The 26,300-nt window shown below is 40.5% G+C and overlaps 1 protein-coding gene across 15 annotated transcripts in view; it reads right to left on the bottom strand.

Moving 5' to 3' along the window:
- Window positions 1–26,300, bottom strand: part of LOC140465920 (protein TANC2-like) — a 1,065,959-nt gene that overhangs the window by 202,118 nt on the left and 837,541 nt on the right. For all 15 annotated transcript variants that reach the window (XM_072561864.1, XM_072561863.1, XM_072561859.1 and 12 more), the window contains 2 exons: window positions 19,265–19,398; window positions 963–1,194 (listed from right to left, as the gene is read on the bottom strand). In XM_072561864.1, the coding sequence (XP_072417965.1) occupies window positions 963–1,194; window positions 19,265–19,398 (366 nt within the window). The remainder of the gene's footprint in view (window positions 1–962; window positions 1,195–19,264; window positions 19,399–26,300) is intronic.

Genomic DNA, 26,300 nt, shown 5'->3' with positions numbered 1-26,300 from the left:
TGTGCTGACTGATGAAGGCCCTTGTGCCAAAAGCCTGTCTACCTGTGACTCCAATTTAAGAAAACGTGAATGTTGATAAATGCATTGTCATTGGGGGTTATGACCATGTTTGCACAAGTTTTAATTATATTTAATGGTAGGAATTGGTCAAAGTGATTTAATTATTTTAAAAGAAATGGTGTGTAAAAATGACAGAATTTAAATGGAAATCATGCCATGGAAATCATCCAAATTTTGTTTTTAAATGGATGAATTATATGATCAAGAGAATATTACTAGAAAGGGAGATAGCGTTTGTCATTTCTGCAGCTGAAATGGAGCATCGATAAGCTAAAGATGTACTAATCCCACTGATAAGCTTAAACACACAACCTTAGAACATTCTCCCAGACTAGAAAAGTGGTTTATCCATTCTTGTATCAGTCACCTGAAAATTATTTGAGTGTATTACAGGCTACCAAATCATGAGGAGTTATAAATTGAACTGCGTCTACTAAATTGAGACAGGCACCATGTCTTAATTTAGTCCAGTACAAGCAGAATAATGAAACTTGCAATCCAGCAAGTCTGGATTCAGAGTTGGGTCCTGGAAAAACGACTGTACATATCAGTGTAATCAGCCTACCTGGAATTATTCCACAGAATTGTATGTTATTCTGTTTACACTTATTTTTCTTCTTAGGGTTTCTGTCTGGACCACATAGAAATTATGCTACCGTAAGCTTGCTCTCAGTCACCCAGAAAACATAGGAAAATTGTAAAATGCTGTCTAATGTTCACTTGCCTTTGCAGGGGGGGGGGGAATCAGGTGAAATAGCATCTAACACAAACAATGCTGAGGTGAAAGATTTTCAAATGAATCTCAACCGCATCACTGTAAGGTGCCCCAAAGTAAAATGTCCAGACAATACGTCGCAACTAATTCCTAAAGCTTAACTTCTATGTAACAAGATTTGACCTACCTTTGCGCAGGTTGTCAAGTGGTTCAAGAACTCCTCTTCTAAATGATGCCATGGGGTCTTGAACACAAGAGCGTAAGCTGAGCATACTCTGTAAATGTGGTTCTCGAAGGAGCTGCTCCCTATACGCAACCAATTGGGGTGATCGACAGAGCAGAGCTGCAACATTATGTACAAACTCTGGGACTAAGCAGGTGTAGGCATTGTCTGCTTGGCAATAATGATAAGCTACCACCTGGAAAGAAAAGTTGAATGAGTAGATTCATCTTTATCTAAATCTATAAAATGCCCTTTAGAGTCAATAAAGTCAACAGCAAATGCCAAGTGCTTAATCTGGTGGAACTTTATTCTTGGGAAATTCAAATTTTAACAAAATGCTGCAGAACAAATTACAGCTCTTCATTGAATTTGACAGCATTAGGCCTGAACTTGTAAAAGCATTTACAACAAAACATTGTCAACTTAGAAATTTTTAATTTTCCTCCAAAATAATGCTTTGATTTTCATCAGATATCAGTTTTCTGCATTATCAAAGTTGAACCACATATTGGTAAATGTTTAAAAAAGGTTTCTGATTAGCTAAATAGCAATGCGAAGGCTTTCAACTTTTGACAAAACTATGATGCAATTTTGGCTTGATTTTACCCATTTGAAATATTACAACTCATCAGGCATCATGTTGATGGTCCTGGCATCAGTAATGATTTAAGCGCAAGTGAAATGTTAAACAAAAGTGGGCAAGTTGTACTGAAGATAACATGTATTGGGACATGAAACAATACTATTCAAAGACAGTTCATTATATATCTTTTAACAGATGTCGGGGGGAAAAAAAAGTCCCACACCTGGATTCAACCTGAGATCCATTAGGGAAAAGATCAGCGTGACTTACTTCTCAATGGAGGTACGTGTGATTAATACAAACACCAAGTATCTTTCTAGCTTTGCCAAATCTTTGTGTGTGAGGGAGAGAGAAAGAGAGAAGAGGGAAGGGAGGACAGGGAGTACAGAAAGTGAGTGCAATCATGACAGAAATCACAGGAACAGAGAAAGGGGGTGGAGGATACTAAGATGAATCAGATAGGTTAAGGAGTTCAAAAGATACGAACAGACCCGGTATCATTGGAACAGAAGGTCTATGCAATCACATCATCTGCATCACATCAGAAAGACAGAAAAAAGCAATACCTCACATTTATCCAAATTAAACTCCATCTGCCACTCCTCAGCCCATTGACCCAATTGATCAAGATTCAATTTTAATCTTAGGTAACATCTGAGAGAGGTACATTACTTGAGAAGATTCTGAGAAATACGATGCACATTCATTTGGAAAGACAGGGCTTGTTTAGGAATAGTCAGTCTGGTTTTATAAGTGGGAGATGATGCCTCACAAATTTGTTAGAGTTCTTTGATGAAGTGACCAGGAAGGTTCATGAAGGCAGTACGGTGGACATAGTCTATATAGATTTCAGTAAGGCCTTTGATAAAGATTCCATGCAACCTAACCTTCCACATGGTGGGCTGCTGTGGAAGGTTAGGTTGCATGGAATCCAGGGCAAGCTGGCAAACTGGATACACAATTGGTTTGATGGGAGAAAGTGGAGCGTAATAGTGGAAGGATCTTGTTGGACTGGAGGCTAGTGACTAATGGAGTGCCTTAGGGGTCGGTACTGGGTTTGTTATCTATGTCAATGATTTGGAAGAAAATGTACAAGGCATGATTATTTATTTTGGTGTCATCAGCAAACTTGAGTGTATCAAGGACAGTGAAGAAGATTATCAGAAATTGCAGCAGGACATTGATCAGCTGGGGCAGTGGGCCGAGAAATAGCAAACAAAGTTTAATATAGATAAGTGTGATCTCTGGTATATTGTAAAGTCATGTTAAGGTAGGAGTTTCATGGTGAATGGTAGGGCCTAAAGAAGTGCAGTGGAACAGACGGACCCTGGAGTTCAGGTGTACGGTTCTCTGAAGTTGGAGCCACAGGTAGACAGGGGAGCGAAGAAGGCTTTTGACACACTGGCCTTCATCAGTCATGGCACTGAGTATAGAGGTTGGGAAATTATGTTGCAGTTGTATTGGACATTGGCGAGGCCATACTTGAAGTATTGCATTCAGTTTTGGTTAGCTTGGAAGCATGTTATTAAACTGGAAAAACTGCAGAAGAAATATACAAGAATGTTTCCAGGACTCAACGGTTTGTGTTATAGGGAGAGGTTGGACAAGCTAGGACTTTTTCTTTAGAGTGTAGGAGACTGAGGGGGGATGTTATAGTAGCGTATAAAATCATGCAAGGCATGGATAGGGTGAATGCATTCAGTCTTTTTTCCCAGGGTTGGAAAATCAAGGATTAGAGGGCATCAGTTTAAGGTTAGAGGGGAAAGAACAAAAGGGAGCCACTGTTCAAAGATCTCCAGTTGAAAAAACAACTCTCCACCATTACCCTCTGTCTCCTACCATAAAGCCAATTTTGCATCCAATTAGCAAGCTCCTCCTGAATTAGTTTACCACGTGGAACCTTATCAAAGGCTTTACTAAAGTCCAAGTAAACAACATCTACCACTCTACTCTCATCAATCTTTTTGGTTATTTTCTCAAAAAAAACTCAATCAAGTTTGTGAGATAAGATTTCTCTCACAGGAAACCATGCCTAATTCTCCTTGCCTCTCCAATTACATATAAATCCTATCTTTCAGAATCACCTCCTACAACTTGGCGACCATCAGTGTCAGAGTCTACAGTTCCAAGGCTTCTCCTTACAATCTTTCTTAAAGAAAAGCACAACTTGAGCCACATTGATCCAAATATTTGAGTGATTACCATAATTAAAGATTTTACAACATAGAAATATCTATAGTGTAAATATCTTTTCTTATCTTACTTCAGAGTAAATAGTCTTTTCAAATAATTGCTGGATGACTCACTCATTGACAATTGTAAAAGAATTCTGATTGAACCCAATACAGTCTGGGGTCAGTCCTGATTTTCAGCTTTGTTTGTAACTTAAGGATAGAAATAAAAGATGCATTTGTACTCGGCAACAAGCATAAAATTAGTCTCGGCAATATGATAAAACAGCGAAAAGGGCTTTGAGTTGATGAGAGGGTGCTTTAATATTGATGCTGTGTGGATTTCCTTAGAACATTGTCTTCAATTCACCCTTTTTGTTACTTTTGGACCCAGGATTTTGCCCTTGAATTTTAAACTAAAGCAATGAGTTCATTAAGACTTCGCTTTTATTCAGAATAGAAAAATTACTTCCGCAGCCTGTACTGAAAGCTATGTTAAACATACAATTGGCAGTCAGAGAATGAACAATAATACAAAAAAGGCATTTTATAAATGATTCATTTCACATTCTGGCTGGCAAAGATATGAGACAGGAATCAGACATGCTACGCTCTAGCGTGCCAGCAGGTGGTGTTTAGTACACTGTCATGAATTGTTTATTGATTTGGTCTCCTAAAGATGAAGAACAGAGAACAGGCTAGAGGTACAAATTCACAATTTATCAGTCTACAGTTCAACATACAGGATTCTTATGATTAGATTAGATTACATTACAGCGTGGAAACAGGGCCTTCGGCCCAACAAGTCCACACCGACCCGCCGAAGCGCAACTCACCCATGCCCCTACATTTACCCCTACAGGCAATTTAGCATGGCCAATTCACCTAACCTGCACATTTTTGGACTGTGGGAGGAAACCGGAGCACCCGGAGGAAACCCACGCAGACACGGGGAGAAGGTGCAAACTCCACACAGTCAGTCACCTGAGGCGGGAAATGAACCTGGGTCTCAGGCGCTGTGAGGCAGCAGTGCTAACCACTGTGCCACTGTGATGGTACTGTAGTGTCTCTCGTTTGGACAAGAAGGCCCAACTTTAAATCCCACTTGTTCTGAACAGGTTGATAAAAAAAATCTGCAATATACCATATAGCACATTACACACTTCTCAATAATTAACTTCATGAAAATAAATAGTTGTCGGAAGCAGAGAAGACGTCTTTGAATATCATCTAGAGAAACAGGAGCTTTTGTTGAATATAAACAATGTAAATTTGTACAAGGTTTCTCCCTCTCCTTCCGTGTACCAGGAGTTTAAAAAGGCATTTCTTGATATAGTGGATTGCCCATTCTGCTCAAGTTTGGGGATAAATTAATGAATCAAAATTAAAGATGCACCATTTTGTAAACAGCAACAACAAAAAGTTATACAATACAAATGGAAATATAACAGACTAGCAACTAAAGTAGGTTTATAAACTTGAATAAAGACTTCAATTGGTAAAGCAAGTTTTAATTAACTATGATAGTTATCAACCCTCACCACTGTTAACAGTTTTCCTCTATTTATACTGTATTCTTCATATGCACATACTAAACATGGACAGAGTAGGCCATACTTGAGCCTGCTCTGGCATTCAATTAGATCATGACAGATCTGCTTGTTTTGAATTCCACATCTTCATTTGTTCTCAATAACTTTATCCCAACAAGAATCTATTGACTTGCATCTTAAAAATATTCAAATACCTCTCTTTCACCACCTTCTGAGGCAGAGAATTCTAAAATCACACAGGATAGAAAATTTATTTCCACCTCTCCCCTAACGGGCCATCCCTAAATTTTAAACAATAATCTTGGTTCCAGGTGTAACCATAAGAGGAAACACCCTTTCCATGTCCAGCTTGTCAAAATCTTACAGGTTTGGGGAAGACCTTGTCTATTTACCCTATCCATGCCCCTCATGATTTTATAAACCATTATAAGTTCACCCCTCAGCCTCTGACTCTCCAGGGAAAACAGCCCCAGCCTATTCAGCCTCTCCATATAGTTCAAACTAACCAGATCTGCAAATATCCTTGTTAATCTTTTATGTTTTGCAACATCCTTCCAATAGGAGGGAGACCAGAATTGCACGCAATATTCCAGAAGTGGCCTCAACAATGTCCTGTACAGCCGCAACATGACCTTCCAACTCCTATACTCAATATTCTGACCAATAAAGGAAAGCATATTAAATGCCCCCTTCACTATCTTACCCACCTGCAACTCCACTTTCAAGGAAGTATGAACCCGCATTCCAAGGTCTCTTTGTTCAGCAACACTCCACAGGACCTTATCACTAAGTGTATAAGTCCTACCCTGACTTGCCTTTCCAAAATGCAGCACCTCACATTTAGCTAGATTAAATTCCAACTGCCACTCCTTGACCCATTGACCCATCTAATCAAGATGCCATTGTGCTCTTGAGGTAACCTTCTTCACTGACCACTACACATCCAATTTTGGTGTCATCTGCAATCTTTCTAACTATACCTGCTACGTTCACATCCAAATCATTTAAATAAATGATGAAAAGCAGTTGACCCAGCACCGAATATTGTGGCACTCCACTGGTCACAGGCCTCTAGTCTGAAAGGCAACCTTCCACCACCACCCTCTGTCTTCTATCTTTGAGCTAGTTCTGTATCCAAATAGCTAGTTCTCACTATATTACATGCGATCCAACTTGCTAACCAGTCTCCCATGGGGAACCTTGTTGAACAGCTTACTGAAGTCCATATAGATTACGTCCACCACTCTGCCCTCATCAGTCCTCTTCATTACTTCAAAAAACACAATCAAGTTAGTAAGACATGATTTCCCATGCACAAAGCCATGTTGACTATCCCTGACATCAGGATTCCCTCCCACAACATGCCCGTGACAGATGTCAGGCTCACCAGTCTGTGGTTCCCTGGCTTTTCCTTACCACCTTTCTCAAATAGCAGCACCACATTAGCCAACCTTCAGTCTTCCAGCACCTCACCTGTGACTTTCATTGATACAAATATCTCAGCAAGGGGCCCAGCAATTATTTCCCTAGCTTCCCACAGAGTTCTAGGGTACACCTGATCAGGTCCTAGGAATTCATCCACCTTTATGTATTTTAAGACATCCAGCACCTCCTCCTCTGTAATATGGACATTTTTCAAATGTCACGGTATATTTCTCCACATTGTATATCTTCCATATCCTTCTCCACCATAAACTACTGAAGGAAAATACTAGTTTACTATCTTCCGTATATCCTGAAGTTCCACAAATAGGCTTACTTGCCTCTTTGAGAGGTCCAATGCTCTCCTGAGTTAACCTTCTGTTATTAACGAATTTATAGAATCCCTTTGGATTCTCCTTAACCCTATTTGCCAAAGATATTTCATGTCCCATTTCTGCCCTCTTGATTTCTCTCTTAAGTATACTCCAACTGCCTTTGTACTCTTCTAAGGATTCAATTTCAATTTCTCTATTCATCCAGCATTCTCAACACCTACCAGTTTTGTCTTTCACCCAAATAGGAATATACTGTCTCTGGACTCTCGTTATCTAATTTTTGAATGCATTCAATTTTCCAGCCGTTCCTTTACCTGCAAACATCTGCACCCAATTAACTTTTGAAAGTTCTTGCCTAATATTGTCAAAATTGACCTTCCCCTAATTTAGAACTTCAACTTTTAGATCTGGTCTATCTTTTTCCATCCGTATTTTAAAACTAATAGAAATATGGTTGCTGGCCCTAAAGTGATCCCTCACTGACACCTCAGTCACTTGTCCTGCCTTATTTCCCAAAGTTAAAAGTCACACAATACCAGGTTATATTCCAAAAGATGTATGTGCAAGTCGAGACTGTGTTGCTGGAAAAGCACAGCAGGTCTGGCAGCATCCGAGGAGCAGGAGAATCGACGTTTCAGGATGGAGCCCTTCATGCCTGAAACGTCGATTCTCCTACTCCTCGAATGCTGCCTGACCTGCTGTGCTGTTCCAGCAACACACACTTGACTCTGATCACCAGCATCTGCAGACCTCACTTTCTCCCAGGTTTATTTGGAAGCACTGGCTTTCGGAGTGCTGCTCCTTCATCAGGTGGTTGTGTCCCCTGATGAAGGAGTAGCACTCCGAAAGCTAGCGCTTCCAAATAAACCTGTTGGGCTATAACTTGCTGTTGTGTGATTTTTAATGTTATATAGCCCAGTACAACACTGGCACCCCAAATCATTTTTTCCCAAGAGTAGGTCAAGTTTTGCAGCTTCTCTAGGTAGGTACATCCATGTACTAAATCAGAAGATTTTCTTGAACACACCGAACAAAGTCCTCTCCATCTAACCCTTAACATTATGTCAGTCCAGTCTATGTTTGGAAAGTTAAAATCTCCTACTATAATCACCCTATTTTATTCTTACAGATAACCAAGACCTCCTTACAAATTTGTTTCTCAATTTCCCACTGACTATTGGGGAAGGGGAGGGGGGTCTATAATACAGTTCCAATGAGTTGATTATCCCTTTCTTATTTCTCAGTTCCACCCAAATCCCTTCCCTGGATGTATTTCCAGGAATATCCTCCCCAAGTACAGCTGTTACGCTACCCCTTATCTAAAACACCACTCCCCATCCTCTCTTACCCCCCTTTCTATCCTTCTGATAGCATTTCTTTCCTGGAACATTACTCTGCCAGTCCTGTCCATCCTTGAGCCATGTCTCTGTAATTGCTATGATATCCCAGTCCCATGTTCCTAATTATGCTGAATTCATCTGCCTTCCCTACATTGAAATAAATGCAGTCTATCAGTCCTGCCTCATTCTCTGCTTTGTTCCTGCCTGCCCTGACTGTTTGACTCTGTCCTTTTCCCAACTAAGATTGATCTTTTTCCTCACTATCTCCCTGGGTCTCACCCCCGTATCTTACAAGTTTAAATCCTCCTGAGCAGCTTTAGCAAATCTGCCTGCCAGTATATTAGTCGTCTTTCAATTCAGGTGCAGCCTATCCTTCTTATATAGAGCACCAACTTCAGAAGAGCTTCTAATGATCCAAAAAATGTAAACCTTTCTCCCCTACACTAGCCCCTTAGCTGTGCATTCATCTGCACTATCCTCCTATTCCTACTCTCACTTGCTCGTGGCACCGGGAGTAATCCAGATATTACTACCCTTTAAGATCTCCTTGTTAAATTCTGTCTAACTTACTATATTATCCCTTCAGAATTCCATCCTCTTCCCTTCCTATGTCATTAGTTCCAATAAGCACAATGGCCTTCTGCTGATCCCTCTTCCTTTTGAGAACATTCTGCACTCTCTCCGAGATATCTTGATTCTGACACCAGTTAGGCAACACACCAATCTAATTTCTTGTTGCTGGCCACTGAAGCATCTGTCTGTGCTTCTGAATAGAGAGTCCCCTATCTACCCTCCCCTGTTACATTTGAGCAGTCTCGGTACCAGAAATTTGGCTGTTCATGGTACATTCCCCTGACAGTTCATAGCTCCCATCATTTTCCAAAACAGCAGACTTGCTTGAGATGGGGATATCCACGGGAGACTCCTATACCACTTGCTTCCCTCTCCTACCTTTCCTGGAAGTAACCTGACTGTATCTGAGGTTTCTCTCCCTCCCTCTAACTGCTATCCATCACACCTGCAGCTCCTGTAAATTCCTCATTGGACCAGCAGTTGGAGGCAACCGATCCATGCGATCCGATAGGATTCGCAACTAAAGACACTTCCTGCAGATATAATCATCAGTAACATAGAAACTCTCCCTCATCTCCCACATCCAACAGGAAGAGCAGAGTACTCTACTAAAGGCCATCTTTGCACCTTAGCAAACTACAGACCCAGAAAGTAATACCGGCTAACTGCTCTAAAAAACACAGCTCCAGGTTAACTTAGTACCTTTCTTTTATAGTTTTAAACTTTAATCAAGAGACAGACCTCAATAAAACATATACTCAAAAAAGTATCTACTTTATTCACAAATTTACAGCAAGGTTACACTTAAAATCTATGCACTTAGCTTCTCCCGTGCTATGAGCTCTCCCACACAGATTACCCCAAGGTCAGCTGTGAATTTTACTTTTGTTAATTTTTCCTAGATGCACTCCAATGCCCAGAGATACTTTAACTCAAACAGAAAAGGCAATAGCTGTGTAGATAGGTTTCTTTCTCTGACCACGTGGTCTCGATTTTTGTCTGCCTTCCTCCATTCTCAAGTGCCGTTGTTTTCTCCCCTAAAGTTCCAAAACATTGCAACGGCTTATAAAACAGTAATTTCTACTCCTTAAATTCGAGGAAATCACCTCCAATACCTAAAATACTTCAAAAACGAGCCACAATTTCTTACAGCCACAATTTCTTCTTGTCCTCTATCTTGGAAAGCCCATGAGTCTCTGAAATTTGTTCTCTATCATTTGGCTCGGTAAATGTTACTGAGAAATTGTGTGCATACTGCACATAATTAGACAACAAATCTGTTGTAAGATATCAAAAGCCACTAAATTCTAGAGGGTTGAATAAGATTAAGCCTTTTTTAATTAACTTATTAAAGGTATACAAGGTAGAATTTCTGTATATAACTGTGAGATTTGTATGTATGTGTTTAACTGTCACACTGCGCATTAGGAATTACAGTTCCTATGAGTGAAATTTCATTTAATCAACAAAGTAGGAGGTATAATGTATACAATTCTTTTTAGAAGTGAAATCTGTAGAAAGATGCAGGAAAGATTTACAAGAGTTACTTCATGGATGATAGCCTTCACTTACAAGGAGAGAGTGGAGATTAGATTAGATTAGATTACTTACAGTGTGGAAACAGGCCCTTCGGCCCAACAAGTCCACACCGCCCCGCCCAAGCGCAACCCACCCATACCCCTACATCTACCCCTTACCTAACACTACGGGCAATTTAGCATGGCCAATTCACCTGACCTGCACATCTTTGGAGTGTGGGAGGAAACCGGAGCACCCGGAGGAAATCCACGCAGACACGGGGAGAATGTGCAAACTCCACACAGAGAGTCGCCTGAGGCGGGAATTGAACCCGGGTCTCTGGCGCTGTGAGGCAGCAGTGCTAACCACTGTGCCACCGTGCCACCCATTAATACGGAGATACGGAGCTTCTTCTCCTGGATGATGTTTGAGAGAAAAGATTTCAAATGTGTTCAAAATCATGAGGTGTTTAATCAGAGTAGCTATGAGAGAAACTGCTGTACTGGGCTGAAGGGTCAAGAATTAATGGATACAGATTTAAAGTGATACAAGATTAGTACTGCTGCCTCACAGCGTCAGGGACCCGGGTTCGATTTCCGCCTCAGACAACTGTCTGTGTGGAGTTTGCACATGCCCGTGTCTACGTGGGTTTCCTCCCACAGTCCAAAGATGTGCAGGTTAGGTGAATTGGCCATGCTAAATTGCCCATAGTGTTAGGTGCATCATTTGGGGAAATGGGTCTGGGTGGGTTGCTCTTCGGAGGGTTGGTTTGTATTTGTTGGGCTGAAGGGCCTGTTTCCACACTGTAGGGAATCTAATCTAAACAAAGTTCTGCCAAAGGAGTTTAAGTAATCTCTAATTGCGATAACTGCAGAACAAATGAGGGACACAAAATCTTCTCTCTCACAAAACCTCCTCTCTCACAAAACCTATTCTACTCAATGAGCGTACCTGTGCAAATAACTTTAACTATTCAATTAAAGGAACTACTGCAACTGTTTGATTTGATTTCAAGGGTTAACCTCTTCACTTCAGCAAGAAGGAACTGCAACATCAAGTTGAAATTTATTGGTACCTATTCCTGATATTTATTTGTCTTATCCATATTTGCTTTAACCTTGTATCTGTAGTCTTTTTGTTAGCAACTCTCTCTCTTTATTCTTTGGGAATCTTCTGCAGGACTTCAATTGACCATTATTTAACTCGTTTAAACCAAATCTTAAATGCTGGTCAGCTTCAATTTGAATCCTCACAAATGAAAGGCTAAGTTAGCTGTTGACATCGTGGCTGTGAATAGATGCCAACTACTGATGTTTTCCTATCCCTCAAAACAGTTTTACTTATGAACTCCTCAATGTTTTAACCCACCTCCTTTCACTTCAGTCCCTCAACCATACCGCCTTGCTCTTCCTCTCCCGGGTTAGTTATGGGAACCACCTTCCCTTGTCCCACCTCATCCTTGGAATACTGTCCGATGTCTCTTTGCCTTCTTTCTTCCCTTCTGAGTTTTAAAAACTCATTTTTCATTGTGCACTACATCCTAAATCTTTTATTAATGCTCACTATCTGATTGTCCTCTGCCAAAAACCTTGAGATCATTTAGTTATTGTGTGGTCATTCATTAGCATTATTGGTATATAGTTTCTCATTGCTAATATCCCAAAAGATCTTTGTTTTACTTTGCAAATCTGTTTAGTCAGCTTAGAGTTACCCAGCTCTGTATGGCTGGGAAGTCATCGATCAAGTGATTTCAATAAGATGCTTCTCATGGATATGGTTCAGTTGCTCTAAGATGATAAGTCACTGATGCTTAATAATGCAAGCAAAAAAACAGGTCAGTTTAAATTTATTTTATTTCACTGCTCCTGATTGAAACACCATTTCATATTTAAACTTTACGTGTACTGTACTTCAGATAATTAGATGCTGGTCTGACATTATAGAGCGATTAATTTCTGAACTACAAATGTCTTCAAGCATTTCATGGAAGTTATTTAAAAAATTAAAATTTGTTCTGTTTCTATTTTTAAATAAAGTGCATCATCAAAATATTTTAAATTAGGCCATCTATAACTGTGAAAAATTATCAAATTCGAAGAGTAAAAGCAGCCATTCTCCGAAGATGTTCATAGAAATGTGGAAAATAGGAGCAGCAGTAGGTCATTAAGCCCTTTGGGCCTGTTGCCCTATTCAATATGATCATGGCTGATCATGAAACTGTTGCTATTTTCTCTCTATATGCTTTGATTCCTTTAGCCCCAAGAACTATATCTAATATCTTCTTGAAAACATTTAATTAAATTCATGAAAGGTGAGGAAGGAAAGGAAGGAAGTGGGCTAATAGAAATGCTCCTTCAGAGTTGCTGTGTCAAAATCATGGGACTCCATCCCTAGCAATGCTTTAGATCTACTGACACCACATGGACTGCAAACGGTTCAAGATGGCAGCCCATCCTCACCTTCTCAAGGACAACTAGAGGTGAGCAACAAACACTGACCCAGCCCATGACACACACACTCTATGGATGCCCAAAAATAAAACGAGTGCTAGAAAGAGAGGATATCACAAGAAGTCAAATATAGAACTACTTTGGTCAGATTATAAAACAATAAAGGATGCAATTTATTGGTCACTGCATTCCACAGGCCAATTACTTACAAGAAAACGGTCTAGATGATTAAATTTGTAAGGAAATTGCACAGAATATAATAATTAAAAATAAATTATAATGAGGACCTTCAATCATTCTGAAATAGACAAGGATAGTAGTAACATAAAGGACTGAGAAGACAAAAATTACTAGAGTGTCTTCAGGAGAATTTTCTCCAAAAGTATGTTTCCATGCCATTGAGAAAAGTAACATTAGTGGAGCTGGTTCATGGAAGTGAGGTGGGACAAGTAGACCAAGCATGAATCAGGAACACTTAGGACGCAGTGATTAGTGTGTCATAAGGTTAAGTTGGCTGTACAACAGAACATAAAAACAGTTCAGAATAGTTTTTTTTAATTGATTCATGGGATGTGAGCATCACTAAGAATTGTGACAATCTGTGGGATTTATGTACATCCACAGTGCTATAAACTTTAATGGTGTTAAGTTTCTTGAGTATTGTAAGAGCAGCATACATTCATGCAAGTGGAAAATACTTTACTATATTCTGACTTGTGCTTTGTAAATAGTGAACAGCTTTTGGGAAGTCAGGTGGGGAATTAAATGCCACAGAATTCTTTGTGTCTGACCTGATTCTGACCACAGTATTTGGCTGGTCCAGTACAATTGCTGGTCATTGGAAAAACTCAGATGTTGAAAATGGGGGCACTCAGTATTGGCATAATGCTATTATGACAATACATTATGCCAGGGGAGATATTCAGTTCTCTGGTTGTGAGAAAGCTAACTTTGAAAAGAATGGATGTGGTCCAGATAAACTGAAATCCAAGATTATCATACAAAACTGCAGCTGAACGATGCGTTTAAAAGAGGAGGGAGATGGGGTATTGTGAAGGTACTTTCCCACAGTGGGGAAAGATGTAACACAAATGCAGAAATCCCCCCGTTGACAAAAATGAAGCAGAGGAATTGTGCATACAAAGACTATAATGGTGGATATCACAAATTGAGACTCAGACACAGTCTAAAAAGTTCAGAGAGGTATTTAAAAAAAACTAAGAGAAGCAAAGAAACAGTATGCGAAGATATAGGCACCTTACATAAAAGGGAATCCAAACATCTTCCATAACTATATGAATAACAAGTGGGACTCAATGGGATTTACACATGGAGGCAGGGCTGAGTATAGCTGAAGAGACAATTACAACTACTGTGAAGATGCTTCCCAAGTCTTGGTAAAAGAGTTAGTATTTCAGACTCTTGATGAGTTTAAAATTTATAAAGAAAAAGATAATAGATAACTTGAACATACTTCAAACAGATAAGTCACCAGAATTAGATGTGATGAATTCAATACTGAAGCAAGGGTAGAAATTGCAGAGGAATTAGGCATAATTTTCCAATCCTCCTTGGATACAGTAGTGGTGCCAGAGGACTGGAGAATTGCAAATGTCATTTATCCCTTGCTCTCAAATGGATGCAAGGAGGGCAGTCTCGGGCAGTCAGTTTAACCTCAGTGGTGCAGAAGCTTTTAGAAATGATAACTGGCCAAAATTAATTTTCAATTGACAAATATGAGTAAATTAGCTAGCACTGATTTGTTCATGGCAAATCGTCTTGAACAAACTTGGGTTTTTAAAAAAAATGAAATAATGTAAGGGTTAGAAAAGGGTAATGAAGTTGACGTGATGTATGTGTTCCTCAAAATGCCATGGAATAAAAAGGACAATAGCAACATAGTTACAAAATTAGCCGAGTGACAGGAAACAATTAAAATTTATAGTGGGGTTCCTCCTCAGTGGAGGACACCTGACCTTCTTGATATGCAGACTTTGATGTTAAAGTCACAATTTCAAAATTAGCAAATGATACAAAGAAGTATTGGAAACCATGAGGAGAATAATGTCAACTTTCAAAAGAACACAGGCAAGTGGTAAAATGGATGGAGAAATGCCAAATGAAAATTAATGCAGAGAAGTGACAAATTATGCATTTTCGTAGGAAGAATGGGGAGAAACAGTATAAAGGGCTTACTTAATGGTGCAAGAACAGAGGGGCATAAATAACTGAATGTGGCAGGGCAGGTTGACAGCACAGTTCAGAAAAATCATATGCAAACACGATAAAAGAAAGGAACAAATATAAACTGTTGAAGGAACTCAGAAGGTCTGGCAGCATTGGTAGTAAGAAAGGTGTGTTAATTTAGGATGTAGGTTTGCTCACGAAGCTGTAGGTTTGACATCCAGACGTTTCGTTACCTGGCTAGGTAACATCATCAGTGGCTACCTCCAAGTGAAGCGAAGCTATTGTCTCTTGCTTTCTATTTATATGTTTGTCCTGGATGGGGTTCCTGGGGTTTGTGGTGATGTCAGTTCCTGTTCGTTTTCTGAGGGGTTGATAGATGGCATCTAGATCTATGTGTTTGTTTATGGCGTTGTGGTTGGTGTCCCAGGCCTCTTGTCCCAGTCGAAATGGTGGTTTTTTTCATCCGTGTGTAGGGCTTCGAGGGAGAAAGGGTCGTGTCTTTTTGTGGCTAGCTGGTGTTCGTGTATCCTGGTGGCTAACTTTCTTCCTGTTTGTCCTACGTAGTGTTTGTGGCAGTCCTTGCATGGAATTTTATAGATGACGTTGGTTTTGTGTGTTGTACTGGGTCTTTTAAGTTTGTTAGTTTTTGTTTGAGAGTGTTGGTGGGTTTGTGTGCTACTAGGATTCCGAGGGGTCTTAGTTTTCTGGCTGTCATTTCTGAAACTTCTTTGATGTATGGTAAGGTGGTTAGGGTTTCTGGCTATGTTTGGTCTGCTTGTCGTGGTTTGTTCTCGAGGAACCTGCGCACTGTATTTTTTGAGTATCCGTTCTTCTTGAATACGTTGTATAGGTGGTTCTCCTCTGTTTTCCGAAGTTCGTCTGTGCCGCAGTGTGTGGTGACTCTTTGAAATAGTGTTCTGATACAGCTTTGTTTGTGTGTGTTGGGATGGTTGCTGGTGTAGTTAAGTATTTGGTCAGTGTTTGTCGGTTTTCTGTATACGCAGGTTTGTAGTTCTCAGTTGTCCTTTCTTTCGACTGTGATGTCCAGGAATGCGAGTTTGTTGTCGGTTTCTTCCTCCTTGGTGAACTTTATGCCTGTGTGGGTGTTGTTGATGATGCTAAATGTCTCTTCTCGTTTCGTTTTGTGATGACAAACCAAAAATCTGGGTCCACTACGTAGATAACACCTTATCGGACTCAGCACCACCTTCTTGACCTGCAATCTTCTTACCGGCCTCTCCGCCCCCACCCCCTTTCCGGCCTATCACCCTCACCTTAACCTCCTTCCACCTATCGCATTCCCAACGCCTCTCCCCCAAGTCCCTCCTCCCTACCTTTTATCTTAGCTTGCTTGGCACACTTTCCTCATTTCTGAAGGAGGACTTTTGCCTGAAACGTCGATTCTCCTGCTCCTTGGATGCTGCCTGACCTGCTGCACTTTTCCAGCAACACATTTTTCAGCTTATGCCTGAAATGTCAATTCTCCTGCTCTTCAGATGCTGCCTGACCTGCTGTACTTTTCCAGCACCACCATCTCCACTCTGATCTCCAGCATCTGCAATGCTCACTTTTGCCTAGCTGCTCATAGCACAGTCATCAATTCACACACACTGCTAGGACCATTATCATATTATATGGGTTCCATTCAATACATGCCACCATTTTCTCCTACTCTTAGCTCTCCATTGTCACTTTTTCAGCTTTTCTTCTATCCTTGCCTCCATAGTTTCCTTATTTACCTACCCCTTTCATGTCTCTCTCTCTCTCTGTGGGTTCCATCTCCACCTATCCACTCACCTCTCCTCTCACTTCTCCAGCACCAGCCCTCCACCCTCCCCAGACTTTGGCTTCAGCATTAATGCTACTTGTTTCCGAGCTGTTAACATTTCTGATGAAGGGCCACCGCATTGAAACATTAAATATGCTTTTTCCCCAACAGATACTGCTAGACCTGCTGAGTTAGCAAGTTTTGAGAAGATTTGTAGCTCAGGTTGAGGTTCTGGATGATCGTTTGCTCGCTGAGCTGGAAGGTTCTTTTCAGACATTTCGTCACCATACTAGTAATGTCATCAGTGAGCTGCTGGTGAAACACTGGTGGTATGGCCCACTGTTTACTTATGTGTTTAGGTTTCCTTGAGTTGGTGATGCCATTTCTTGTGGTGATGTAATTTCCTGTTTTTTTTCTCAGGGGGTGGGTCGTAAATGGGATCCAAGTCAATGTGTTTGTAGATAAAGATCCGGTTGGCGTGCCATGCTTCTAGGAATTGCCACTGTAGGACAAGCCACCTCCAAACCTGATACCACACTTTAGGAAGGCTAATAGAAAAGCTGCAGAACAGATTCAAAAAGTGGTTTTGGGGATGTGAAACTTAGTTATAGACTAGAGAAGTTGTACTGTTTTCCTTGGAAAACGAAGGTTGAAAAGAGATTTGATTGAGGTATTCCAAACCATGAGGATTCTGAACAGAGTATTTGGGGGCAACTACTCTCATTGGTAGAGGCATTGAGAATTAGAGGACAACGATCTTCTGGGAAAAAGAAGCAATGTTGACATAAGAAAGAAAACAGTTTTAAACAGCAAGTTGTTTAAGATCTGGAATACACTCTCTCAAGGTATGTTTTGAAGATGGATTTAATTGTAGCATGTAAAAGAGAATTGGATAATGATCTCAAAAGCAAAATATTTCAGGACTATGCAGGAAAGATAAAGGATTCTCTTTTTTTCTTAATTTACTTTTGCAAAACGCTGGCATAGACAATACAGGTTGAATGTCCTCTTTCCATACTGCATTTTTAGGGTGGGAATTCCTTTTTCATGGAACAATGTTGGAACAATGAAAATTGTTCATGTTCAGAAGGCCAGTATTAAAAATAGCATAAATATCTTGGAATTGTGGAGTTTCAGGAAACTACAGCGAAAGGAGAGCAAGGATCTGAAAACAAAGGTGAGAATTTTAAATGAGCATTGCATATTGGGTTCATGAGCATGGATATTGCACGTCTTGTCAACAAACAAGGTTTACACACAATAGTGGCCATGTAGTTCTGTTAATGAGTGGCTGACACGACCAGTAGAATCGTGTACAAACATAAAGCATTGCCTTCATTAATGGAAAAAATCATTTCCAAATATAAATCCCATCACTTAAAGCATCCATGTTTAAAATGGATTTATTGAGGAAACAATTTAATGTAAATGCAGATAGAAAATTGCCAGTTATGGCAGAGTAAGTGCTCTGTTAATTTCAGGCAGAAACAACAACACTTACAAGTTTGAACATCATTAAAGTGCGCTGAAAGCAGAAACAAATATCATTCAGCAAATCACACATATTTTACATTCAATTACCTTTTGTTTATTTAAATTCTTCTAATACCCTGTAAATAGTATGGGCTACGGCTTTTACTGTACATTGGCTGCTGTTTAAATAAAACTGCTGGCTGAAATGCGCTTCAAAGTAACTGGACAGTAATTCTGGACACAAAACATTCTTGTTACACAGTAGAATACTGCAATGTCACCACTATGTTATAATAACCATCACCTAAATCAGACACACTGTACTTCCATGAGTGTGCCCACGCAGAGCTGTGGAGAACAAACTTGCATAAATGCTGTGAGATTTTTAAATGTTTTTTGAGAAACAAGTTCCACCAGTAGAATTATATTTTTATTTAATATTAGAGTAACTTAGATGATGAAACAAGGAAGAATATGGTACACCTCTTCCAGACTGAAGAATTATTCTGTAGTCTGATGTATCATAAAGCTTTGCAGATGTGCTATTTTATATGCAAGGTGATCAATAGATTTTTAGGACCACCAGTTGGCATGAAATATAGAGAAAACTGTAAGAGAGCAAAAGAAAATTGTAACCTGAATTCACCTTCGTTAAAAAGACTGTCAGCAAAGATTTCACTCTAGACTAACAAGCAATAAATGCTATAAGATTTTAAAGTTGTTTTTGAGAAATTATTCGGCAAATCGCATCCAACAGTTGTCAAACTTATTCAAAATCTGAGCTGATAACTGTTCAAAGCCAATATAAAATGAAAAATAAACTTCCAACATTACAATGAGTTAATATTCATATTTCATCATATTTCATATCATATTTCATCTGTCAGCTGTACCTGTGTGGCCAATCGTTTCATGGCTTCTTCCTGTCGTCGGCGGAGTTCAGGTGTGCTAGGGCAGCTCCCACTGGCTAAAGAGGGATGCGCCTGAGGTGGCTGTGTAAGTGGTAGATCCCTGCTACCTTCTGCATCTATAGGAATGAAAAGAACACCGTAATGTTAGGAGAATTACTACAGACAAGCTAGTCATTACATTTTCAAGGAAAAGCAACCTCATTTTTTGTACGATTTGGAGAGTTAAAAATCAAAAATCAAAAAACACAAGTTAAAAATCACACAGACCAGGTTACAGTCCAACAGGTTTATTTGGAAGCACTAGCTTTCAGAGCACTGCTCCTTGATCAGGTGGTTGTGAAGAATAAGATCGTAAGACACGGTGGCTCAGTGGTTAGCACTGCTGCCTCACAGCGCCAGGGACCCGGGTTTGATTCCAGCCTGGGGTGACTGTGTATGCAGGTCAGGTGAATTGGTCATGCTAAACTGTCCCATATTGTTAGGTACAATAGTCAGAGGGAAATGGGTCTGGGTGGGTTACTCTTCAGTGGGTTGGTGTGGACTTGTTGGGCTGAAGGGCCAGTTTCTACACTGTAGGGATTCGAATCTAATCTAAACTACATTATTCCATTTGCATCCACGTTTATCCAATGACCATTTAAATGTCCTTAAAGTTGCCGAGTCTACTACTACTGCAGACAGTGCATTCCATGCCCCTACTACTCTCTGATTAAAGAAATTACCTCTGACATCTGTCCGATATCTATCAACCCTCAATTTGAAGCTATGTCCCCTCATGCTAGCCATCAACATCCTAGGAAAAAGGCTCTCAATGTCCACCCTATCAATTCCTCTGATCATCTTACATGTCTCAATTAGGTCACCTCTAAACCTTCTTCTCTCTAACGAAATCAGCCTCAAGTCCCTCAGCCTTTCCTCATCAGACCTTCCCTCCAAACCAGGCAACATCTCAGTAAATCTCCTCTGAACCCTTTCCAAAGCTTCCACATCCTTCCTACAATGCGGTGACCAGAACCGTATGCAATACTCCAAGTGCAGCCACACCAGAGTTTTGTACAGCTGCAACATGACCTCACGGTTCTGAAACTTAATCCCTCAACTAATAAAAGCTAACACACCATATGCCTTCTTAACAACTCTATTGACCTGGGTGGCAACTTTCAGGGATCTATGTACGTGGACACCGACTATCTACACCACCAAGAATCTTATCATTAACCTCGTACTCTGCATTCCTGTTACTTCTTCCAAAGTGAATCACCTCGCACTTGTCCACAATAAACTCCATTTGCCAGCTCTCAGCCCAGCTCTGCAGCTTATCTATGTCCCTCTGTAACCTACAACACCCTTCAGTACTATCCACAACTGTACCAATCTTAGCGTCATCCTCTATGCCCTCATCCAGGTCATTTATAAAAGTGACAAACAGCAGTGGCCCCAAAACAGATCCTTGCGGTACACCACTAGTAAATGAACTCCAGGATGAACAATTCCCTTCTTTCAGCTAGCCAATGTCTGATCCAAATCACTAAATCACTCTCAATCCCATGCCTCCATATTTTGTGCAATAGCCTACCGTGGGGAACCTTATCAAGACTAGTATACAGCAAGTTAATATACTAACAAAACTAGTATACTATCAAACCTTTAACAACCTTGTTATTTTTATTTGCTGATGTAAAATTCTCATACTAGTAATTTAAGCTTTGCAGGTAATGCTAATTTTGAGATTCTCTAGGGATATTGATCTATTGCCAAATATTTTGCACTGTCAGTCAGTTAGTGCTGGTCAGCGGGTCTGAATAATCTCGTAACTTCCATATACAAGGTATACCGTATCAAAGTACCTTGCAAAACTGCTGAGTAATTCTAGATATCATCAGCAGCTGTTATTCATTTTTCTGAAGTTGGCAGTCCTGCTGGGATTGTAAATAACTTTTTAACTCTTTGAATGCTAATGATTCTTTCAGTTTTCGAGAGAATTAGCACACTTTTTCATATCTGCCAGAATTATTTTCACTACATTTTGAATATTAGGCATTATGAAGCAAAATAAACAAACATGGTAAGTGGGAGAGAGTGAGGACTGTAGATGCTGGAGATCAGTCGAAAGTGTGCTGCTGAAAAAGCACAGCAGGTCAGGTAGCATCTGAGGAGCAGGAGAATCGATGTTTCAGGCATAAGGCATGATTCTCATGCTCCTTGGATACTGCCTGTCCTTCTATGTTTTCCAGCACCACAAACATGACAACTCAATGACTGATTCATGACCAGAATTCAGGTCCAATATTTACAAGTTGAGACCCAGTTCTATTTCACTTCCTCAGTGTTGTCAGAATTATTCTTCAATATTCATGCTTGGATGAGCTGAAATATCCTCCGGGTGCTCCAGTTTCCTCCCACAATCCAAAGATGTGCAGGTCATGTGATTTGGCCATGCTAAATTGCCCATAGTGTTTAGGGATATGTAGGTTAGGTGCATGATTCAGGGGTAAATGTAGCGTAATTGGGTACGGAAATGGGTCTGGGTGAGATATTCTTCGGAGGGTTGGTGTGGACTTGTTGGGCCAAATGGCCTGTTTAGACACTGTAGGGATTCTATTATTACCCTTGCGCTCACTTACCTACTTTGAGAAACAGGAAAACAATGGTGCCAATTAAAAGTTCTCGTTGATTTCAAATTTCTCATGACCTCACCACTGCTGATCTCTGAACTCTCCTGGCCGTAACTGGTCCTAATTTCCCCAATGTTGACCTTTTATCTTCTTCAATTCCTTTCCCTAATCCTGGTGTTCTCAAAATAAACTCTGGAACTCTCTGTCTGAACCTCCCTCCTTCTCTATATCAGTCAACTACTTTACAATTTGCTTTACTTTACAACACATTGCTCAATTGTTGGGCAATTAAGCAAACAACAGGAGGTGGAGAGTTCACAACTACCCCCACTCTCAAATATGGGTAAACCCAGAACATCATAGGATAGGATTTATGCACATCTGGATAAGAATAATGTGATCAAGGATAGTCAGCATGGTTTTGTGAAGGGCAGGTCGTGCCTCACAAACCTTATTGAATTCTTTGAGAAGGTGACTAAGGAGGTAGATGAGGGGAAAGCGGTAGATGTGGTATATATGGATTTTAGTAAGGCGTTTGATAAGGTAGGCTACTGCAGAAAATACAGAGATATGGCATTGAGGGTGAGTTGGAGGTTTGGATTAGGAATTGGTTGGCTGGAAGAAGACAGAGGGTAGTAGTTGATGGCAAAGGTTCATCTTGGAGTGCCGTCACTAGCGGTGTTCCGCAAGGATCTGTTTTGGGACCATTGCTGTTTGTCATTTTTATAAATGACCTGGAGGAAGGGTTAGAAGGTTGGGTGAGCAAGTTTGCGGATGATACGAAAGTCGGAGTTGTAGACAGTGAGGAAGGATGTGGCAGGTTACAGCGGGATATAGAGAAGCTGCAGAGCTGGGCAGAAAGGTGGCAAATGGAGTTCAATGTAGCTAAGTGTGAGGTGATTCACTTTGGTAAGAGTAACAAAAAGATGGGGTACTGGGCTAATGGTCGGATACTTGGTAGTGTGGAAGAGCAGAGGGATCTTGGTGTCCATGTACACAGATCTCTGAAAGTTGCCACCCAGGTAAATAGTGCAGTGAAGAAGGCATATGGCGTACTGGCTTTTATTGGTAGAGGAATTGAGTTCCGGAGTCCTGAGGTCATGCTGCAGTTGTATAAGACTCTGGTGCGGCCGCATCTGGAATATTGTGTGCAGTTTTGGTCGCCATACTATAGGAAGGACGTGGAGGCACTGGAACGGGTGCAGAAGAGGTTTACCAGGATGTTGCCTGGTATGGTAGGAAGATCCTATGAGGAAAGGCTGAGGCACTTGGGGTTGTTTTCATTGGAGAAAAGAAGGTTTAGGGGTGACTTGATAGAGGTGTACAAGATGATTAGGGGGTTAGATAGGGTTGACAGTGAGAACCTTTTTCCATGTATGGAGTCAGCTATTACAAGGGGGCATAGCTTTAAATTAAGGGGGGGTAGATATAGGACTGATGTTAGGGGTAGGTTCTTCACTCAGCGAGTCGTAAGTTCATGGAATACCCTGCCAGTAGCAGTGGTGGACTCTCCCTCTTTATGGGTATTTAAGCGGGCATTGGATAGGTATATGGAGGATAGTGGGTTAGTGTAGGTTAGGTGGGCTTTGATCGGCGCAACATCGAGGGCCGAAGGGCCTGTACTGCGCTGTATTCTTCTATGTTCTATCTTCTATGTTCTATCAGTGCAAAAGTCAAGGCCAAATTATTCACATCTATCTTTATCCTGTAGTGCCAAGTGGATGTAAAGTTTCTATTTCCTTTTGAGGTGCATAGCATCACAGATATCAGTCTTTAATCAATTTGATTCACTCCACATGATATCAAGCAAGAGCTAATGACCCTGGAAACTACGAAGGCTAAGGGCCATGACAACATTCCAGCAATAGTACTGAAGACTTGCCTGTCTCTGTCAGGGACATGAGGAGGAGGCAGGACCCAAGACTACCTCAGCTTGAATGAGAATCAAATTCATGATATTGGTGTTATTGCCAAACATCTAGTCAACTTATCTCTACAAGCCTTTAAAAGACTTTTCTCACAAACTTCATTTAAAATTTAAAGATGCAGCCTGAGCATACAAAATATGGACGTTTGACAAGGTTCCACATAGTAGACTAGTTAACAAGGTTAGATCACTTGGAATAATGGAGAATTAGTCTTGTGGATACATAACTGTCTCAAAGGTCAGAGACAAAGGGTGGTGATGAACAGTCACGTTTCGATTAGAAGTCTGTTAGCACATGGTGTGCTGCAAGGATAGGTGCTGTTTTTGTCATTTATATAAATAATTTTCATGTGAATATAGGAAGAATAGTTAGTAAGTTTGCAGATGGCACCAAAATTGGTGTAGTGGACAGACAAGAAGGTTATCTCAGAGTACAGTTGGACTGTGATCAGATGAGTCGATGGGCTAAGGAGTAGCAGAAGGAATTTAATTTAGACCAATGTGAGGTACTGCATTTTGGAAAGGCAAACCAGGGCAGGACATATACACTTAATGATAAGGTCCTGGGGAGTGTTGCTGAACCAAGGGACGTTGGAGTGCAAGTTCATGGTTCCTTGAAAGTGGAATCGCAGGATAGTGAAGAAGGCATTTGGTCAGGTTGGTCAGTGCAATGAGTAAAGGAGTTGGAAGGTTATGTTGCAGCTCTACATACATTGATTTGGCTACTTTTGGAATATTGTGCTCAATTCTGGTCTCCCTGTTTTAGGACAAAAAGCTGTGAAATTTGAAAAGGTTCAGAAACAATTTACAAGTATGTCACCAGGGTTGGAGGCTTTGAGCTATAGGGAGAGGCTGAATAGGCTTGGGTTATTTTTCCTGGCGAATTGGAGGTTGAGGGGTGACCTTACAAAAGTTTACAAAATCATGAGGGGCATGGATATGGTGAATAGCCAAGGTCTTTTCCCCAGGGTAGAGGAGTCCAAAACTAGATGCCACAGATTTAACATGAGAGGGGAAAGATTTAAAAGCGACAACTTTTTTTCATACAGAGAGTACTGGAATGAGCTGTCAGAGGAAGTGGTACAATTGCAACATTTAAAAGGCATCTGGATGGGTAGATGAATAGGAAGGGTTTCAGAGGGATATGGCCAAATGCTGGCAAATAGAATTAGTTTAATATAAGATAACTGGTCGGCATGGACGAGTTGGATGCCGTGTTTCCATATTGTACATCTCTATGACTCTAAATTAGTCTGAGAGACAGATATTGAGTTGTTAATTCAGTAATATCTTGAAACATTACAGATGACAGATGTTAGATTTAGTATCCATCTTTAGAATTTATCAAATTTCAGTCCTATTTAACTACCGATATTAGGTGATACATGCGGACACTTTGCCTCAAACCCTGCACAACCATGAAATATAAAATTCAGAATATAACTACACCAAAGGTAATTCCGTGTGCATCACAGGATTCAGACTCTGAACACTATAATTGAGTGTGTGCAAGGTTAAAAAATAAGTTGGCATCTGCTCTTGAACCAGGCATTGATTTCCAGGAAGCTCCTAATTATATTTAAAGGTTGCTATTGAAAGAATATTTAAACCTGTCTCATGTTTTATTGAACACATGTCTGTTTCATTTGTTTCTTCATTCTGGAAATGTCACCCAGAATGTCTAGCGAATGCCCAAACAAGTGGAATAACAATGTTGGCCTGATTAAACAAATTCAGGCTAAGCAAAGACATGCCAGAGAATTCCTCGAGGCCTGGGACTCCAACCACAACGCCATAAACAAACACACAGATCTAGATACCAACTATCAACCCCTCAGAAAACGAACAGGAAATGACATCACCACAAACCCCAGGAACCCCATCCAGGACAAACATATAAATAGAAAGCAGGAGACAACAGCTTCACTTCACTTGGAGGTCGCCACTGATGATGTTACCTAGCCAGGTAACGAAATGTCTGGATATGAAACCTACAGCTCAGAGAGCAAACCTATATGCTAAGTTCAGTAATTTCTTGCAAATATTATGTTCAAGTTAAAGTTGCATCATGATTTGTTCAGATGAAGTTACTTTGTTTTTATCCATCCAGAATGCTAAATCCATAATATTCCCATACATTACTGAAGTACTTATGAAATGAGTCCATGTCTGGCCTCAACTACTTCCTTGGCATCATGGTCTACTTGAATGTAAGTTTAACTTCCTATAAGGCTTCTGTCCCAAGCCTGTCTTTAAAAATCCTGAACGTGTGTCTGAATACACTGCTTTTGGCAGTCTGCAAGCTTCCCAATTCAGCATCCCATTTTGAGGTAAGAGATCACCTGTCTTCACAGCTCTGATATTCGAGATTAGTCCCATGATTCAGCTTTGCACTTCCTCTTGACAGCACTTGAGGTGTAAACGGCATTGCACAACTTTGGCATGATCTTCGAGGGATATGATATACCGATTTGGT

The sequence above is a fragment of the Chiloscyllium punctatum genome, chromosome 42 (genome assembly GCF_047496795.1).
Source record: "Chiloscyllium punctatum isolate Juve2018m chromosome 42, sChiPun1.3, whole genome shotgun sequence".
NCBI classification, from domain to species: Eukaryota; Metazoa; Chordata; class Chondrichthyes; order Orectolobiformes; family Hemiscylliidae; genus Chiloscyllium; species Chiloscyllium punctatum.
This window is presented reverse-complemented; position numbering and strand designations above follow the sequence as displayed.